General features: G+C 36.1%; 2 protein-coding genes across 2 annotated transcripts; both read right to left on the minus strand.

Moving 5' to 3' along the window:
- Positions 1-315: 315 nt before the first annotated feature.
- Positions 316-6,974, minus strand: LOC120254178 (nucleolar protein 10-like). The gene is made up of 13 exons (XM_039262327.1): positions 6,845-6,974; positions 6,479-6,577; positions 6,216-6,307; positions 5,573-5,673; positions 5,028-5,118; positions 4,767-4,825; positions 4,510-4,630; positions 4,363-4,431; positions 2,586-2,638; positions 2,370-2,478; positions 1,014-1,184; positions 780-913; positions 316-683 (listed from the first exon to the last, which is right to left on the minus strand). Exons 1-13 carry the CDS (start codon positions 6,972-6,974, stop codon positions 551-553), a joined length of 1,362 nt encoding a protein of 453 aa, XP_039118261.1. The 3' UTR covers positions 316-550.
- A 3,770-nt stretch (positions 6,975-10,744) lies between these two features.
- Positions 10,745-16,327, minus strand: LOC120254177. The gene is made up of 5 exons (XM_039262326.1): positions 16,107-16,327; positions 15,603-15,692; positions 12,893-15,528; positions 12,595-12,784; positions 10,745-11,210 (listed from the first exon to the last, which is right to left on the minus strand). Exon 3 carries the CDS (start codon positions 15,521-15,523, stop codon positions 14,048-14,050), a length of 1,476 nt encoding a protein of 491 aa, XP_039118260.1. The 5' UTR covers positions 15,524-15,528; positions 15,603-15,692; positions 16,107-16,327; the 3' UTR covers positions 10,745-11,210; positions 12,595-12,784; positions 12,893-14,047.
- Positions 16,328-20,591: the final 4,264 nt, after the last annotated feature.

The raw sequence follows: 20,591 nt of genomic DNA on the forward strand, positions 1-20,591 counted from the left end.
AAAAAAAAAAAATGTTAATCTACTTGAAAACCTTAAATCACAGTACATCTCAAGGTTCCATAACATAGCATATCATATATATGCAACTTTGGCTACATGAATATAGAGTATTTCATAAGAACCAAACACTTCATGGCCAGACCTTGAGTTCAACCTCCATTCCCGAAATTACGACATCATTACAATGGTTGTGTGAAATGGGCCATAGTCGAGCACTTCCAGTAGTCGGGGGCTTCATTCCAAGAGTGTCGTATCTCCCAATTTACTGCCATCTTCACCAGGATGCACGCTCTTCACCAAGCTTCAAGATCATCGACGACCGCAACCCTATCTTCAGAAACTCACAGAGGAGTTCAGCCAACACTATCTCTAGGATGATTAAAATCAAAACCCTCTTCTATGTCTCCCTTTCAAACAAGGAGAAGAAGGCCATTGTCTTGTCTCCATCGGTCTTTCTCGAGATGACATGATAGGGCTTTTGTGACGCGTGGCCATTGCTAGCTAATGTGGAAAACTCAACGGCTGAAATGATGTGGAATGGCATGATATGTCATTGCTTGGCTGATGAGGAAAAAAACCGTGACATGGATGCTCCAGCATGGAATAAGTATGGTGATGAGGAGTGCTGACAGTGTATTCCGGGATCCACATCAGCATCAAGCGCCTGAAAATGACAGAGTGACCTGCCGGTGGACAGGAATTAAATTTTGGTAACCGTTTAGAAACAAATTAAAGTTCAGGTACCCAAAATAAATAAAGGAAAAGTTAAGTAACCTCACAAAAAATTAACTCTATAGGCTATCAAGAGGTTGCTTCCTATGAAATATGTCAAATTCAACCGTTCAATATCCTCTTTAGTTAAGAACTTGTAGTCATCATATATGGTCGTCTGCGATCCTTCTTCCATTTCTTCCTGTATCCAGTGAGAACCAACATAAAATAGTGGTCTCAAAGACAAAACTGTAATCTTAAGATGCATAATTAATAGTAACTAGGGAAAAACAACAACAAACCGTTAAGTTTTCAAGGTAGGAACACCACTTAGGGGCAGGTCCTAAAGCAGGTATGAAATAAGCTGGTATCTGGCTGCAGTCCAAAGCAGCCAACAGTAAACCGCTTTCTCGGAACAAACATACATCATTGATTGCCCCTGTACTTGGCTCAATGCTGGTCATATTATCTCCCTGGAAGAAGGTGAAGAACAAGATAAGGCAAAAATTGCTCCTATATTATTGTACTTTCTAAGAAAATACAAATACAACTGATTTTAAAGAGGGCCACGATCTACAAGAGATTTAAATAAAGAAAGAAATCGGTGAACTATAGGGCATAAACCAAAAAGAAAGTTCAGATATAATTAAACTCCAACTCCAAGCAAGAGATCGGATGGGAATTATAGAGATGATCACTCTAACAGATTTTAAAAATTGTAAATTACAGAACTACATGGGCATAAACAAAGAAGAAACTTCAAAGAGCACATAATAGTCAACAAAAGAAATCACGAGTGCACTAAAATGATTAAAAGAACAATATGATCCAAAAACAATTGAAAGAAAAACTGCATCCTAGGTGGGAACCTAAATTTATCCAAGTTTAAAAACCTTTCATACCACACTAGGTTAAAACTTAGTAGGTGTAAGTTATACCAGCTTTGCTTAAGTAAAAAATGCCAAGAACTAAAAAGGACTTCATTTCAAATGTACCCTTTCTAGATAATACACCTAACACTCATGCCAAGTTGCCCACATTAATAGTAGACAAGAGTGGTTATAGACTTAATAGTTCTTATAATCATATATTAAACAAGATTGAAACTAAAGAACATCCAAATTCACATTACTTAGCAGAAGTTCATACATTTGTCCAAGTAAACATTTCTAACCAGAGAAGAAGTAGAACTCCATCTAATTTTGCTAAGTTTTGCTGAACCTGTCTTTTTCACAGCAGCATAGCTAATGTATCTCCCTTTCACAATGGTCATGGATGTCATGTGCTTCCTAGCAATTCCACATCGTAAACTGTTACATGTGAACCCAACAAAAAAGGCAATAGGCAACCCCACCATCCAGTAGGCAAGTAAGCACCTCTTCACATATCATTTAAGCAATAAAGCATCATCTAGCATCCATTCAATCTACGTAAATGAGTGACTTGGCATATCAGGAAATAGAATAAAAACCACAAGAAGCAATGGCCATGAGAAAAAGTTCACACAAATCAAATGGACAATGGTATGAGATGGGCACAGTTCTCTCAAACTTTTCAAGACAGGCTTTCTTTTCTATCTGGTGAGGAGCAAGCATGCAGTGTCTAACTTAGGTGCCACCACCCAAAAATTCCACATAAGAATTACTTAAACTACTCACCGTTTCAGGACCCCAAATCCTGATAACATGGCAATCTGTGGTGATGATTTTTGGTTCTGCAGAATTAAGTGTTTGATGCCACTTAATATCCAATACAGGACTTCCACACCTACAACAAAACCAACAAGTTGGTGTAAGCAGAATTTAAGCATCATGTTCTCTTCCCTAATAATCCATCCGAGCATTTAAATGATTAAATATGGAACAAATACTTACATGTGATCCTTGATCCTAACAGGATCAGACATACGCAGGTCATATATTAATATCTGCATTAAATCTTGGAGTAAGACAAGTTTGAGGATTTAATAATACAAGCAATCATCATGAACAAAAACAAAAAGTAATTTTTAAGTACATAAAGATAAATTTTTGGGGAGTGGGATGGTGAAGCAAAGTGAAGTGGATGTAATCAAACTACTCCACATTGAAGTAAATATTTTATAACTTCTTTCAGCACTTCACACAAAGTTTTTTAGGACTAATATTGCAACTTGGTCACAATGTAACTTTGTATAACCATTGTTCATATAAATCTTAAACAACTAGAAACACTCTTGTAACATAGCTTTTATCTATTAGCACTAAGATAAAGATGAAAACCACAGAATAATGCCTTGGGGTGCTAGCATTCAAACCATGGAAGCAGGAAGAAATGAAATGCATATAACTTACTGCCTACCATTTCCAGATATTGTGAGATTTTCTTAAATTTTAAACCAATATTAGACATTATATTCATTCCAAATATCAAAATAGAAGCATAATACACCATACACCATTTTCTTGCGCAAGGTGAAGAACTTGCCAGACCAGGAATATATCAACATGTCCCAAACTTTAAAAAATACCTACAGGTACGGTCCCAAAAAGTAAAGCAAATTCAACTCCTTTATTATTCTGAAATTATAAATGAAGACATCTTAAATAGGTTGCTTTAAATATTTCCATTTAATTCGTATACCAACTGTTTTCTATGAATAAGCATAGTTATCAGCTTACCATCATCGTAATTAGTGTAAATGGGATAATAGACTTATTCCTGTTATGATGACTGCAGTGATGAATTGAAGCTTGATCCTAGAGAGCATTACAAGAGCCAACCCAAAAAAGTGACCCTGCAAAATTCTAAACGAGTAGAACCTGAGCCAAGTCCACTGTTGGGATTTTAAATTTGAATTAAGCCAGTTCAAAAGAATGAAAGGTCAACCAAGCTTTGTTTAGTAATAAAGAGCTAATTCTATGAACTATAAAGCCTTTCTCTATAATGATGCTTCATTTCATCCACAAATGACATGCCTCCTACACTCTCTATGTAGTCTCTTCCAAATTACGTGTCAAGCTTCACTGATCCAAATTTAAGAATAAAAATATAATAAATTTGCAAGTGCTGTGAGCCACAAAGAAACCACACATGTTTAAGAAGGAAGCCTATATTCAGCCATTATTTCTTTTGATGAGATTGCAACTGAAATATATGGAGGTTTTGGATGTTATGAAATATATATAATAGATGCCTAGCTGCTAATTAGAAATTTAGAAGTAATGAGAGAAAGGAGGTAATTACTCCTGCCAAATAAAGAATTTCTACGTTTATCACCCAACAGACCCAGTTGCTCAAGATTCAAGAAATATGAGATGGAAATCACAAAAGGAAGAAGAAACTTACACACCAAAAACATATACGTTGTCATTCCAATGATTAAATACAATGATGACCATCGATAAAGTGCATGTTTCTAATGGCAAGAGAATCCCTTTAAATAGAAATGTATATTATATAATCATATAGCAGATGAAGAAGATTACTAGGAGACAAATTACTTGCAACACTATAAAACAACAACTTCAAAAAGACGTGCATAAAATGTCTATCAGAGACTGCAAAAATAGATTTAAACTACACAGTATGTTATTTAAAAAGGGGAAGCATCTTTCAAGAAAAAATTTTACAAAATAAAATAAATTATAGAGTAAATTGATATTATCATACCTTTCCAGTGCTACTCCCAACAGCCATCTGGTAACCGTGAATATCCTCAAACTGCAGTGAAGTAACCTCCTGCTAAAAAAAAATAAATGATCCACCAGAATAAACCCAAATATTGAAAAGACCAACAACAATAGGTTGAAGCATTACCTGATCAAGATCACCAGAATGAGCAGCAGCACTAATCTGTCCAATAGCAGTTTTCTTTCTCATATCAAAGCATTCCACAGATCCATCTTCACCACCACAAGCAACAAGACCATGCAATGCACTACATTAATAAAAGGAGAAAATTATTCATCAGTTTTCATATAACGAACTCACTAAATGAATCCAAGGTTCCGAGTTGTAGCCCAAGAAATAAAAAAGATATTCACTAGGAAACAATCAAAAATACATTTGACAACCTTCTTGAAACCACATTTATAGCGGTTGATTGTGTGCTGAGTGATGATAAAAAACATCCCTGCCAACCCAAAAACAAAATGAAACCTAAGAAAGAAGTAATAACAAATAAATGAAGTGAGGAAATTCTAAAATCCAATTTAATTAACAACTAAAAGATTGGCCAGAAATTTATTTTCACAGTTCAATATTAAGAATGTGTACTTGATGGTAATGACTAATTGTCAATTACTTGCATCAAGAAAAAGCAGTCTTAAACAAACCTGTTCCAAATTGATTCTATACAAATCAGGAGAGGACGCCGCACAAAACAAGTCACAGGACCAACAGTCATATGCGATATCCCTTCCCATCCTAGCAAAATAGAAACAATCAATTTTCTGACCACAAATTTAGGATTGCTGTTATATATTATATGTTAGTGATCTGATTTTGTAGTGAATTTTAGAAAGGTTATAAATATGCAATGCTAGGTGTAGCTTCACAAGGAAAGAATACAGGATGTGATTGTCTGTTTGTATATATTGAAGCAAATCAGCAACAAAAGATGCAGATTAAAGTGAAAACTTCCAATCTTTTAAAAAAGCAAGGTATTAGTCCCATCTTGAAAAGGAGCTATAAAATAGTTCATAAACATTTCATTGAAGACCATAATTCAATTCACACCTAATAAAACCATTCGTAAGCCAATAGGTTTGTTGGATGAAAATCCCCAATTACTCCACCATGATGAACAATATGGTTATCTTTAAGATACAAAAAGCATACAAAGTACAGCACTAGAATAATCAATATAGAAGAAAACAACCTTGGAATCCATAAGCTGCAGTGACTTCCATATTTTGCATGTAGGCATACTGAGCGATCAGCGCATAGAAAAGCAATCTTGGAATAATCATCAGACAGCACCTGAGGAAATTTTTACATCATCAATACTCTAAAAAGAACATTCAGAAGTTGGCTTCAATGCACAATGTTAACTTCTCTTAAAGACATATTTTCCAAGCACAGGAATAAATCTAGAAGGCCTGTCCAAGAAACCAAATAACAATGGCAGCAAAAGCAATACCAGGGAAGAAGACGCCCCTTTCAAAATGTAAGATATGAAAAGTTTTAGTTAAGGTTTCCAAAGATATTTATGAAAACAAACCTCCGAGATACCATAATAGAAAGTTTATTTTCAAACAAAGCCATCCCAAAGAGGTCCTTTTCCTCAATTAAACCATAAAAGAAAGTTCACTTTTTTACTGAAGTCAAAGATTCTTCAGATCATTACAAAGAAGGGTTGTCAAGTCAAAAACCAAATACTCAGTGACTCAGTGTTTGAAGTGAACATGTATTCAATTTGCAGAACTAAGCATTTCAACAGCTTTGAACATGAAGATTATTAGGCATAGAATATGCCAAATTTCTTCTAATGTGCAGGACATGGAAATTTATAATGGGCGTACCTGAAAATCAATAATTTCTGAAACTAGGTGTCTTTCAAACTTTAGTGACAGTTCCCTCAATTCATACACTTTAACTTGTGGAGGGTATATACCTAAATGTCAATATCAAATGATCAAATTAAACATGAACCTTCCATAAGAACAGAGACAATGTAAGTTCATCATACAGTAGTTTGTACAAATTATGCAACTTAGCACATTAATCTGTGATGCCAACATCAACTTGTAAGCATTGAAATAAAGATTTAAAACTCAAAAAGTACCTGATGAAACAACATAATCTCCATTAGGAGTCACCTTAATTTTTGTTGTGGCAGTCTCAAACCTCAAATCTTGGATCAAATCCACCCTTTGTAGATAACCTAGCATTATTTAAAAATTGTTAAAGGGAAATTTCACCATTAAACCAAATAGCACCAAAAACTACACTAAACTATCCAAACATTAAAAGAAGACAATATCAGTGGATATTATTGAATCTTTCACAAGAAAACAATAGTATGAATTCATTCTATTCTTATGTTTCCCTAGAAAAGATCAAGTATGCCAACTTTACTAGTTATATTTCACAAAAAAGCATGATTCTAACCGACAAAATAACATAATAATTCTAAGTATTATAAGAACACCTTTGTCTTTGCGAAGGGATTTGAACTTCTTGGGAGTGAGCCATGAGGTCAGAGAGCGTTGGCCAGAGATGGAGTAGAGCTTCACACCATTAATGGAAGTGAAGTTGATCTTCCCACCATAGCTCGCCATGGACGGCACACTAGTGTTTGCCACCAAAAATCAAAAGGTTATTAATATGCATGGTTCATTCATAACAATGTCAAAAGGTTAAAATATTTCTGCGTTGGACTATTATGTGTTTTGATTAACAATGAATAGAAAAGGTTACAGCGTATTATAAGGCAACAAGACGTGCAAGCACCAGTACAGTTATTCTTATTGTAAATCAACAAAAAGTATTACTAAAGTGTGCATGGAATAAGCATCATTGTTTAAAGAAATACAAAGGTTCTTTCTTTCTTGAACCAAGAGCTAAAACCTCAAATTAGATAATTAATACATAGGATGAATAATCAAATTCAATTGCCTTTTCAATCAGATTCAAGTCGAACTTCATATTTAAAGATATTTTCAAGCTGACTGGTCAAGTAGGGTGCATAATTAAACTAAACAATTGACAACCAAGTGGAAGAGTAAGTAAAGACTTGGGATGGAACCTGAGTAAGCTGCCAAAGGAGTAGACTTGGGAATCTGCCAATTGAGCAGACTTGGGATGGAACCAAATAAGCAGGCCGCCAATTGAGTAGTAGACTTGGGCAGACTTGGGATGGAAATAATTTTACTGAAACATAAATGAGACATTAAATATAATAGGGTAAACTATTCAATTAGTCACCCAACTTTCAAGTAACTCCTATTTTAGTCACCATACTTTTAAAAATTTCAATTGGCTACCTGTACTTTAAATTCACTCCTATTTAAGTCACCGGGTCTAACTCCGTCAACAGCGTTCCGACGTGTCTTGCCACGTCTCACCCAAAAGAAGTTTCTTGTGAACATGGAGGAGTTTATTTATTTATTTTGTCCACGCCAAAGAGCAAGCATCCTTCGCACCAAAAAGCAAATGTCCCATCTCCTTGTGAAGCTCATCACCCAGAAGAACCCTAATCGGCTGAGAGGGGAAGAATGACGAAGACCTTGGTGATGATACTGTCAGGCAAAGAAGCCTTCCCCTCCCCCAACAATCAATTATTCTCTCTGTGGCCATGTTATTCTAAACCCACATCCAGGACTATTTTAGTGTTCATCAACTACAAAATAAATCAAAAATTCCAATCCCTAACCCTTATCCATCTTTGTATCTCAAAGAATTCTAAACCCACATCTTTGTACCCAAAAAACTATAGATCATACTAAAATCAATCACGAATTAAGGAACAAAACTTCATAAATGAAAACATGGTAATATATAATTAATATATGTGAGGGAAAAGCAAACCTTAAGGGATAAAAGTGAAAATCAACCTGATCTTGCACATTTGTTGCCATAGCATCGGACGATGATGTAGCTCACTACAACAATATTCTTAGAGGGCTAAGGGTTCTCAAAAAGAGAAAATCTTAGGAAAACTCTAATATTTTGGGTGTCGATCTTCTCAAAAAGGGAAAATATCAGAAGAACCCTAATGTTCTAAGTGTTGGTCTTCTCAAAAGGGGAACATCTCAGAAGAACCCTAATGTCCTAGGATGATCTTCAGGAGGGTAAGAGGAGATGGGACGATCTTCACGAGGATGAGAAAAGATGGGATGTTTGCACTTTGGCGTGGAGAAAATAAACTCCTACACGTGTCATTCCAGGTGGCATGAGCAACTTCTTTTGGGTGAGACGTGGCAAGACACGTCGGAACGCTGTTGACGGAGGTAGACCCGGTGACTTAAATAGGCGTGAATTTAAAGTACAGGTAGCCAATTGAAATTTTTAAAAGTATAGTGACTAAAATAGGCGTTACTTGAAAGTTGGGTGACTAATTGAATAGTTTACCCAATATAATAACAGTGAGTGAAATAGACAAGCCAACCAACAATTTGAAAAAGTAATGGAGCTAATGGAAAATACATGGGATGAATTCAGTCACTACAAGGACACAAAGATGTAAAACTTATATATTCTCTTGGTGGGTCTCATCAACTTAGATTAGTAAATGATACTTGTATAGTTGCCTTACTTTATTTAAAATAAGCAGCGCATTTAATTAAAATATAAAAAATAAAAACTAAAAAAACATGTTGGAATGGTTCCCACACAAAAATGTAATGACATAATCACAGAGAAGACAGATTCAGTGCCTGGATTCTAGCTGCAGGGAGATTTGTCACACTTCTATGCCGCTTGCTCAATTGTCTTGTCCGTGACTTTGGATTCTTTCTTTGCTGAACACCAGGTACAGCAACTTGTTCATCTTAAGCTTTTTAATTCAATTATAGAAGAATATTTGAGATCGTTTGTAGTCTATGATCATGAATCATATCAATTAATTCAAAGTATACAAAAAACCTAATTGGCACTTCAAATAATTTATTCATAATATGGCTTTCCACCAAAAAAAACTAGAGAAACTTTAGGGAAAATGCAAGCCTTTGTGAAGTTATTCTACAACATTCATTATGGCATCATTTTGATCTAACAACAGCAAAAAGAATGACAATGGCTCACCAGTTAGCAAGTGAGTGTAATATAATAAATCATTCCCAGCAAGGCCTTCAATCAGATCACACAATTGCTTCCCATCCAGAACCTTCCTTAAAACTTGGATATCCTGCAAAAGTGGGGGAAAAATAATTTTTTAGACCAAAAAAATCAATAAATGGATTAAGAACACAATAAATCATTCACCCAGCCAAGCGACTACATTCAATGGTGAAAACACACCGAATTCTAAGGCCCTGGCAAGGAAATTATATAAAACATCTGGCCTATATGATTAGAGACTTACACTGAATTGATCGGATCCACATCATAGTAATTCATTTTAAATATTTTACTGTAATCGTTCTTTGCATCCTCGCCATCCATCAACATCTCAATGGTCACCAGTGCTAAACTCATTCCTCCTCTTTCAAAATCATAGTCCTACACCTCTTCCCCAAATCCTAAGGCTTGGTCAAAAACTCTGCCACAATGCCGTGAGTCCGTGACATCTTCCTCGACCCTCGCCGCAACACGATCCAGCTCCCTCACCACGCTGGCTGCCACAATTGCCGCGCCGCCTGCCTCACAGCACTGGGTGCCACAACTACCACGCCGACCTGGTGTTGAGATGTAAGTAGTTCATACCTGCACATTTCCTCAAAAATCCCAGCTTTTGTGTGCTTTTATTTTGATTTTGTACACAATGTGTTTGTTTTACTGATTCTTTGGATTCTTCAATGTGGGATTGGTGGTTGTGAATTCTAGGGATACGCTGGCAACAAGTTGGCAGTGTTTTCTCTTTGCAGCTTTTAGGCTATGATGTGGATCTCGATCAATTCAATGCGGTTCTAAGATCATATTGGCAAGATGCTTTATATAATTATCTCGCCAAGGCCTTAGAATTCGGTGTGTTTTCACCATTGAATATAAAAATATCAATCACAATTATACATGTAAATCAAAATATATTTATTCCATGTGGTGGGAAAAGGACTAAAGGGAGGCATGGTACCAACCCAGGATGCTCTCGCCGGTGTTGCGTATTATGTAATTTACTGTTTAGGATAAGCCATTGAAAGATAACCTTTGGACAATGGGAACACGCAGTTGTCTGTAAGCAACTTATTCCGGCAACAGCAACCTCTTTACTACCATTCAAAAAGCTATCCTTAAAACTAAGCAAGAACTCCCATCCTGCAACACATAAATTGTAACACAATCAACAGCTCTTACCTTAAATCAAATTGGAAATTCATGAGGGCGCCTACCTTCAGTAAATCTCTTCAAACTCTGTAGAAAGGGAAAAAATGACCATAATAATCGAGCTATGCCGCTTAATACTAATACGAGTGTTTCATCCCATTGTTTATGGGCGGTACTATGGCTGCAAAAAATAATAATGATATGTTCATTCCAATGACCTTATTTACAGGCTATGAGTTACCATGTATACAATGCTAGAGCAATAATCAAGTAAAGAAGGTTCAATTCAGGCACTTGACATGCCTATGATGTATAAGCACATGAACAGCTTTCCCACCCTTTCTCCCAAGCTCTTTCCCTTGCCATTCATCCTTGGATGACGTTGCTGCCTGCCAAAGAACGATATTTTACAGCCACATATGTAACTAGTATAGCATTTGCCTTCAATGTTTTCTCATATTCACCAGATGTGTAACATGATCAAGTATAGGGAAAACATAACCCCAAAGGCAATCCTCCCACATGCTGTTGGAGAGTTTCTGACCATGACAGCCCAGGGTTTGAAAAAGAGTTTGAATAGCTGAGTTTCGTACCTGAAAATAAATGGGAAGCTCAGAATAAAAAAACTACAAAGGATGCCTCAAATTAAAACAAATATTCAAGTTCAAGAGAGACAAATTTGTATATCCTATCTCTGAAATGCTCGAATAATCTCCCTTTATGTTATGGCTGATGAATTTTGGGATGCTAAAGCAAATAAACATTTCAAAATGAACTGATAATTTAAAAGCAAGAAGCCAGTTAGCAAGACCAAGAACAACATGCTGTGAACTCACGCAAGTCCACCACCAGAAGGAAGAAAAATCAACAGGTAACGTTCATCTAGATTCTACAATTAACTTCCAGCTCTAATTTGTACAGAAATACAAAAGTGATTTTGCTGATATGAACAAACAAACGAACTATAAGTAATGGCAGCACATCTAACTAATCAAAAATCTAACCTGCAGTAAAGTGTTTTGGATTTTAAATTTTATGATTTTAAAGATGATATTTATACAGAGCAATGCAGATTTACCATGCACAAAACCTTAAAGTCGTAACCAGTTTCATACAGGTTTGCCCACATAAAAGCACCAAAGGCTAAAAGCATTCCCAAGAGAACTTATTGAGTGCATTCTCAATTCATAACCAACCTTCACTAAAGATGGCCCAACCCATATTAAGATATCTTACAGCGAGGTTCCTAAAACTTGCAAGCATATTCATAAATTGCATCAACAGGGACTTCTCATATTTTCAATAAAAACAAATACTAAACAGATGAATACAACATTCTTCCACACATGATGGGATCACCTAATGAGGATAGGGATCAGATAACCGTGGTTTACATGTGATCTAGTGATCTATTTCTTATCACTTAAGAATCCTAGAAAAAGAACAAACCCATCAACCTATGTGCATCTTTTTATTCATCAGACAACATAAAAGAACAAAACCATTCTCTCCACCCAACTTAAGTCTATATAACAAATTCAAGCACCTCTCCTTGTCAAAGATTTCAATTATCACAAGCATACATGAATGATAACAAGGAGATCTTCATGGAGTCATTGTCTGCTGCGTAGAAATCAAGAGGTATCCATGTACCATACTAGGATGTCACTATTCTCAACAAAATGGTAAGAACATTACATGTACACAGATACACAATCACACATTCTGACTTATAGTTCGATTGCATGAAAAAGACCTGTCAAATAAACCAGTAAAGATGCCATAGTCAACAATGTAAGTCACATAATATAAGGTAATTATTAGAGTAACTAATTGTCCCATAGGGATAAAAGAGTCTGGGTCTCTAGGCCTATCAACTAAAGCTTTTAAGTTAACTTAAGCCAAGATAATGTGTTTGGTTTGCACTTAAGCCAAGGTACCCAAAGAACTGGTAATGAGAAGAAAAAGGATACACACCTCTAGTCTCTCATCAGCTCCAAGCTTCTGAAGGAAAGTGAAAACTGAAAAGAGCAACTTGGTACTATCAAAATATGTAGAATACAACACTCCATGAATCCCGTTAGTAGTATGAGTAGAATGTTCATCTTCAACCGTATCGCCTAAATTACTCCCTGGGGCAATGCATGCTTGAAAATATCACTGACACCTGTTAATTGAAAACATTATAGAGGTAACAGTATAATGCTTTCAGTTCTTTGTCCATAAAATAACAAAGCATATTAGCCCTTTCAAAAAAAATGAAAACCTAGCTTACCTGTTTCAGTTGCCTTAGTAGATCCCTTGGCAGTCTTTTGACCTAAACCTTTTGCAATGGAGTCAGTTGCAGTGCGGAGGAGCCCAATGGCAGTCAAACTTATATTTATGTCAGTTTTCTGAGATCCATATGCCCCAGTAACTTCTATACATCTACAGTAATTATTTGACAAAAAAAGTTCCATAAAAAATTGCATGCCATTATAGTGAGAAATATGTGAATAAACACCAACCCAATGTACAGATTCTTAAACTTTAGCTGATCAAGTCATACTTAATGAGGACCTCATTAGAAGAAAAGGCTACTGAGACTTAAATTTTTCTGTCTATACAGAATCCTCCGACAATGAACAATAATTTGCATTATTCTCAACTTAAACACAAGAAATAAAATTGCCACTTTAACATGTAAAACAAACATATCAAGTAGGACACATACCCAGAAAAATACAAGAAACTGAACATCCTATAATTTCTCAAAATTCCTCAACAGCATGATGCTTAGTGTCCATGTGTGATTAGTATGGCCAGTTTTATACTCACCACTTGATATGTAGGTAACTTTCCATCTTTTTTTTATGGCAACCCACTAAAGGGATTATATAAATTTCAAGTTTTGATTCATTGCATAGCTTATCTACTTCCTTTCTAGTATATGTTCATCTAATAAACATAATTCAGTTTAGAAGAGTTCAAATTTGCTAATAAGAACTTTCTTAGTAACATTGCAATCAAACAGACTTCTAACCATTGCTAAAATACCTTGTGGTTGCTCAAAATTCCCACATAAATGCAAAGCATTGGCATATGGACTTAGGTGCGAAAACATACCTTGTTTATGTTTTACAACCTTCTTCAAAGATCCTTCAACAAAATCATAAGTATATATCCACTCTAAAACCAAAAACACAAGAAGCTTGCCATTGATCAATGTGTAGTTACTATCTCCTTTCGATCCACACCTAATCCCAATGGCATTATATCAAGTTCATGGACTTTCCTACACGTGCCTTGCGTGAAACCTATTGAACTCTATTCAACAAGCACAATAAAAGAAGCCCAGATCCATATAAAAAATAAAAGAGCCTAAGTACAACTGAAATACAAAACAAAATACAAAAATACAAAATATGTAAGATGATGAAGAAAATAAAAATCAAGCAGTTGATGGCTGCTGATCTTGTGGTGGTGTCACGATGGTGGGTGGATCCTGACACAAAGGCTGCTGATCTTGTGGTGGTGCCACAATGGTGGGTGGATCCTGACGCAAAGGCTGCTGATCTTGTGGTGGTGCCACAATGGTGGGTGGATCTTGACGCAAAGGGGATGGAGAAGCAAATGGAGAAGAACGGTGAGATGATGATGGGGATGATGATAAAAACTGCTGAATCAAAGACTCGAGCCGGCCAAAATGAGCTGCTACCCCATGTGTGAAATCCCTCAGCTCGGCTCGAACCTCCCGCAGCTCTGCTCGAACCTCCTGCAGCTCGGCTCGAACCTCAGCTCGAGTCTCCCGCTGCTCGGATCTCAACTCCTCAACCCCCTTCTCGAGCGCGCTGAATCTATCTCTGGAACTGAATGCTCGGGAGGGTCGAGAATTGGAAATTGGCAGCTCAGTCGCTGCCGCCTGATCTGCATGACCAGAGGAGTGAGTCTCTGACTCGGACTCTGACTCGGACTCCTCTAACTCTGCGCCCGGCTCTGGAGCTCTAACCAATCTATAGACTACGCCCCGGTCCTTCTGTCGTCTCTGCACTACCCCCATGGCACGGAGAGTCTCCATAGAGAGTGAAACAAAACCTCCAACACTCTGCATCTCCTCTGTCACAGTCAAAACTCCCAAACCCCTCAACAATCTCATGATATATGGTCCGCAGAATAATACTGCAACTCGAGGATCCTGGGCCTGGTGCCAGATTAAATAGGCCACCGCATACCCTAAATGGATCGGTACCCCCTCAACCATGCTCCACAAAAATAATATATCGCGAGTAGATACCACTCCAGAGCTCTCGCCTAGGCCAGACAAAGATCTGCTCAGGAGGGCGTGTACAACTCTAACCGCTGGATCCCGAAGCTGAGCAGCCTTCGACCGCGCAGGGTTATAAACCGTCTCTCGGCTGACCTTTCTCCAGTACTCGCTCGGAGTGATGTGCACTGGAAGCTCTAGAAATAAATTACTGTACTCAAATGTCCGTGTGAACTCCAACTCATACAATCCTAGTGCAATAGAAAACTCAGTGACGCTCATCTGATACTGGACTCCATAAGCTCGAAACTGAATCACTTTCGAGCTGCTCATATTGATCTGTGTGAGCTGCGTCAGATCAAAATCAAAAGTCGCCAAGAACTCTAAAACAATCTCTCGGTACACTGTCTCCTGTACACTGAAAAATTTGTCCCAAGCTCCAACTGATAATAACTGTCGGACTCTCTCTGCAAGTCCAATGCTCTCAAGCACGGCATAATCAAGTGTCCTCAAGTCTCCAAACTGCCGTGTACTCAATCTCTCATATCGCTTGAGCTGAGCTTTGTCAGAAAAGTCCAAGGATGGTGCTGCAGAACAAGAGCTCTCTCCCTCTCCTCTCGGCCTCATGCCCGGTCTACGAGAGAAATTCTTGCACCTCGGCATCGTTTCTACGCAAAAGAAATCAAAACCAATCAAGTTTCCATGTGGTGGGAAAAGGACTAAAGGGAGGCATGGTACCAACCCAGGAAGCTCTCGCCGGTGTTACGTATATTCCGATCTCTGAACACCCAATCCAAACCCGATGGGCACGAGTCCCAAGCCCAATCAAGCTCTGTGAACACAAAAACATATATATAATTTGTTATATCATTTTCTTATAATTAATTTCAAGCCATTAATTTAGATGAGTTCTATAGCCGGTGAAGCAGGGGAACTCAAGTTCATGTAAAAACTCACCCACATGGTTTTAAAAGTCTACAATGTTGAAAATCTAATAAAAAAAACTCAGTAAATCTACATGGTTTCAAAAGTTCTATACCAGAAAACAAACTTATCTTGAAGTTTATAGATTTGGCACAGCCCAGTGGGAAAATCTAATAAAAAACTCAGTAAATCTACAAATGGCACAAGACACTTTGATGAACTTCTTGAATTAGAAAATAAAAATATTAAACCCAACTATAAATGAAAATCAAAATAGATTTCTTCCATGTGGTGGTAAAAGGACTAAAGGAAGGCATTGTACCAACGGGGAAGTGCTCGTCGGTGTTGCGTCTCGCCGGAGCTCCGAACGCCCACTCCAAACCCGATGAACAAGAGTCCCCGACCCAAGCAAGCACACGGCACCCAGGAGTCCCCGATGTAGGCCCCCAAGCACGCACTGCGATCGTTGCACTCACAAACCCCTGAGCACAGTGACGGCGAGCACTAGAAAGAGAGAGAAGATCTCCAGAAACCAGGAAGAAGAAAAAGAAAACAAGGGTTTAGGTTATTTTATTTAATTATTTTTTTTAAACCTCTTTATAAAATTTATATTTAATAATAAATTAAATTTCGAGAAAATGTCCAAATAATCCCAATATATCCCCCATCAAAAAAACCCCTCGCTTTTTGGCATATCCTACCCCCTCTTTTAACACGGTTAAATTGCTTGTGAAATTACATTGCCACCTTGTAAAAGTTACCTAATTTTTAGGTTGTGTTTGGTTTGTGGTAATGTAAAAATATTATTAAAAAGTTAGTGATAATGTGTTCAAATTAGTATTGTTGGTGATACTGTGAGATTACCGATTAGTGAAATATAACTAAATAAGATGGTAATCTGATTACCATCAAAATAGGTGTCTATCTAAATTATCAAGTAGGTGGTAACGTGTAATGTTTTTTTTTTAATTATGCCCCCACTCATTTAATCTAATTCTTTATTATACATTTGTACTCATTATTAGTTTTTATTTTCACTCATTATCTTTGATATTATAATTTAATTATTTATTTATCTAAATATTTTAAATTAAGTTTTTCAAAACTTTATATGTAGGTCCGTAGGTGTATTTTGGTAAATACAAAGGTATTTAAAAAATTGTGCAAAAAAGTAAAAAAAAAAATTTTGATATTATAATTTAATTATTTATTTATCTAAATACTTTAAATTAAAATTTTCAAAATTTTATATATAGGGGTATTTTGGTAAGTAAAGAGGTACTTTAAAAATTTGTGAAACATTTTTTTTAATATTATAATTTAATTATTTATTTATCTAAATCCTTTAAATTAAATTTTTCAAAATTTTATATGTAGGGTATTTTGGTCAATTTGATATATTACTGAGGTAATTACTATGACTAACTAAATATGGTAATAAAAAATTACCAATAATATAAATTCTCAACCAAACATACTAATCTCACGTTACCATAATATTCCCGCACATATAACATTCACAACCTCATTACCACGGTAAGGCCATCTCCAACCTACAACTCCAAATTTCTACCCCAAATCCCAAATTTGGTTCTGCTACAGTAAATTATACTCCAACCACAAACCCCTAATTTTACCCCAAAAAAAGCATATTCACAAAATAATCCTTCCACATCTTTTTATATATTATTACTATTCAATAAAAAAATACTTAAAATTAATCATTTTAACAATAATTTAATTAAATATTTATTATAATTTAATAATTTACTAATAAAAATAAATCAAAAAATTTACAACTAAATTTTTTTTAATTTATGATTTTATTTATTTAAAAATTGAATTATAAATTTCTTAATTATCTTGATAAATAATGAAATTATTTTTTCATATAGCAGGAAAATATTTAATATAAACACATGATTGATTACAATTTTAACAACATAAAAATTACTTTAATTAGATATTTTATATTGAAAATCATAGACAAACACACAACAAATACTTAATATTACAACATAATATTATAAAAGGAACATAGTCTCATTGATATGAAGAACTTTCTGAATTAGTATATTGTTCCCACAAGTGCTCTATCAACACATTATGAAGTGCAATATGAGCTTCTTTGTCTTTAATTTGATTATATCAAGCCACAAACTTTTCAAATCGAGCATTTTCATCTTCGGTGACTTCCACAGTTGGTCTAGGCATATCTGTCGATTCTACAATCGGCGCGCTAAGGTCTCTCTCATCCTCAACTATCATGTTATGCATGATAGTACAAGTTTTCAATATGTCACCCAACACATTCTTACTCCATAAACGTATAGGTCCAGCAACAATTGCAAATCTTGCTTGTAGAGTTCCGATGCACGTTCCACATCTTTCCTGTATGATTCTTGTCTCATGGCAAAGTATTTTTTTTTTCGGCTACGTGGCTCACGAATAGTTTTCACAATAGTTGACCATTTAGGATATATGTTATCAACTAAATAATATCACATGTTATATTCTTTGCTTTGAATAACATAATGAACAGGAGGAGCAATACCTTAGCTATATTAGAGATCAAATGAGATGATTCTAACACATTTATGTCATTATTCGTACCTAGCATCCCAAAACAAGCGTGCCATATCCAAAGATCAAATCAACAACTACTTCAAGAATAATAGTTGGTGACCCATACTGACCTTTGTATTAGCCAGCCCATGATGTGGGACAATTTTTTCACTTCCAATGCATACAATCTAGACTGCCCAACATTCTAGGAAAACCTCGTTGTTGCCCAATGTGTAGTAACCTTGCGATATCGTTGGCATTGGGAGTTCGAAGATATTGATTCGAAGAAAATCTCCATAATTGCACGACAAAATCTATTCAAGCTTTCAATGGTAGTTGACTCACTAATGTTCACATACTCATCAGTAGCATCTGCTGTTAAACCATACGCTAGCATCCGGAATGTTACAGTTACTTTTTGTAAAGTTGACAGTCCAAGTCTACCAACCCTATCTCTTCGTTGTTGAAAATAGTTGTCGTGGCTTTGAACTGCATCCACTATCCGAAGGAACAAAAATCGGGATATTCAAAAACGTCTTCGAAACATGTTTTCATTATATCGTGGATTTTTTGAAAAATAATCATTAAACAAGTTTTGATTTGCCGCTTCACGATCTCGATGTATCATTGCATGACCTGGGATGGAGCCTCCACGAACAGCTTCATTGTTACAAAGCATGAGAGCAAGGAAAGAATCCTATTGTTATTATGAATTATTTGGCAAACTATTTCATCTTCTGATAGCCCTGTATGAGGAGTCTCCATGACTTCATCCTCTGAATTAGAAGTGCCTCCAATATTAAAATTCATATGGAATGACTGAAGAATGTTTACTACCAAGGAAAGAAGCTAAGGAAAAAAACCATTGCCATCCAAAGCTGCCAAATTGGCTCTTAATATGGGAGCCCAGAAATCACTGTGTCATCACGGGTCTCCTATACCCTCACATGTCTTCGTGTGCAAGTCACGGGTCTCATGTGCCCTCATATGTCTTCATGTGCAAGTCACGGGTCTCCTGTGTCCTCACATGTCTTCCTATGCTAGTCACAGGTCTCCTGTGTTTTCACATGTCTTACTGTGCTAGTCATGGGTCTCCTATGCCCTCACATGTCTTCATGTGCAAGTCACGGGTCTCCTATGTTTTCACATGTCTTCCTATGCTAGTCACTGGTCTCCTGTGCTAGTCACGGGTCACCATATTAGATACACATTATATATAACCTCTTCTACAACACATATTTGTTACCTTTGATTGAAAATGAATTCTCGTCAATCAGGATACAGCAATGTAGAGGATATCTTCCTTTGCCAAGTTTACATGAAACTTTCTCAAGATCCGATTATTAGTGTAAACCAATCTGGTGAACGTTTTTGGTCTCGAGTGAAAGACAAGTATGCGGAGGAAAAAAATAGTAATTGGGTGTCTCGTAATGTGAATTCTCTAAAGAAATGAGTTCAAGCCATAGAGAAAGATTGCCGAAAATTGAATGCATGCAGTTGACAAATAGAGAATTTAAATCCTAGTGGTGCTTCAGATCAAGATATTGTAAGTATATCTTTACAATTCTAAGATGCAAACTATGTATTATTTTCTTTTAGCTTAACATTACAAAATTTTGTAATTAAATCAAGCAAAACTGTTGCTAGGACAAAATCCAAAATACCACAACGGTTTCAAGTATGATCATGTATGGGATAAGGTAAAAAATTTTGAAAAATTTAAGGACCACGTGCTCATTCCAAGGCGAATGTCTTGAAAACATAGCTTCAATTTTCTCTCCTCTGAGTTAGAAAATGCAACACCCGAATCTCAATCTGCAACATCCCTTGGATTGTCACAATTTTCAATTAACCTAGATGATGATAGTGGTGGAAGCTCTTCCTAACGTCTAATCGGTGTGAAAAAGGCTAAATTGAAGAAAAAGAATGAAGCTGATCTTATATCTGCAATGGGCAAATTGCAAGAAGATAACTGACAACTTATGGAGATACTAAAGAAGAAAAATGCAGATAAAATGGCTATGAAAGAATTTAAAGAAGAAAATAAGATATTGCCTACAGATTTGAGCATAATTACTGATCCTAATATTCGTGCTTATATTCAATCTGAACAAGCACGAATTATGCAAAAAAGAGGATATTTTCAACAATCACCTCCTTCAACCTCGAATCTCTTTGGAAACTATTTCAACAATCTAGGCGGAAGTGCTGCTGGTTTACCAGAATATTAGTTTTAATGTAA

This window comes from Dioscorea cayenensis, unplaced genomic scaffold (genome assembly GCF_009730915.1).
Source record: "Dioscorea cayenensis subsp. rotundata cultivar TDr96_F1 unplaced genomic scaffold, TDr96_F1_v2_PseudoChromosome.rev07_lg8_w22 25.fasta BLBR01000374.1, whole genome shotgun sequence".
In the NCBI taxonomy this organism is placed as follows: domain Eukaryota; kingdom Viridiplantae; phylum Streptophyta; class Magnoliopsida; order Dioscoreales; family Dioscoreaceae; genus Dioscorea; species Dioscorea cayenensis.

Coding starts and splice junctions, on each gene's coding strand:
- LOC120254177 (XM_039262326.1), bottom strand. CDS start 15,523: ATGCCGAGGTGCAAGAATTTCTCTCGTAGACCGGGCATGAGGCCGAGA.
- LOC120254178 (XM_039262327.1), bottom strand. CDS start 6,974: ATGGCGAGCTATGGTGGGAAGATCAACTTCACTTCCATTAATGGTGTG. Junction 6,578..6,844: donor ATCCCTTCGCAAAGACAAAG/GTGTTCTTATAA, acceptor AAATAATGCTAG/GTTATCTACAAAGGGTGGAT. Junction 4,826..5,027: donor ATAGAATCAATTTGGAACAG/GTTTGTTTAAGA, acceptor TTGGGTTGGCAG/GGATGTTTTTTATCATCACT.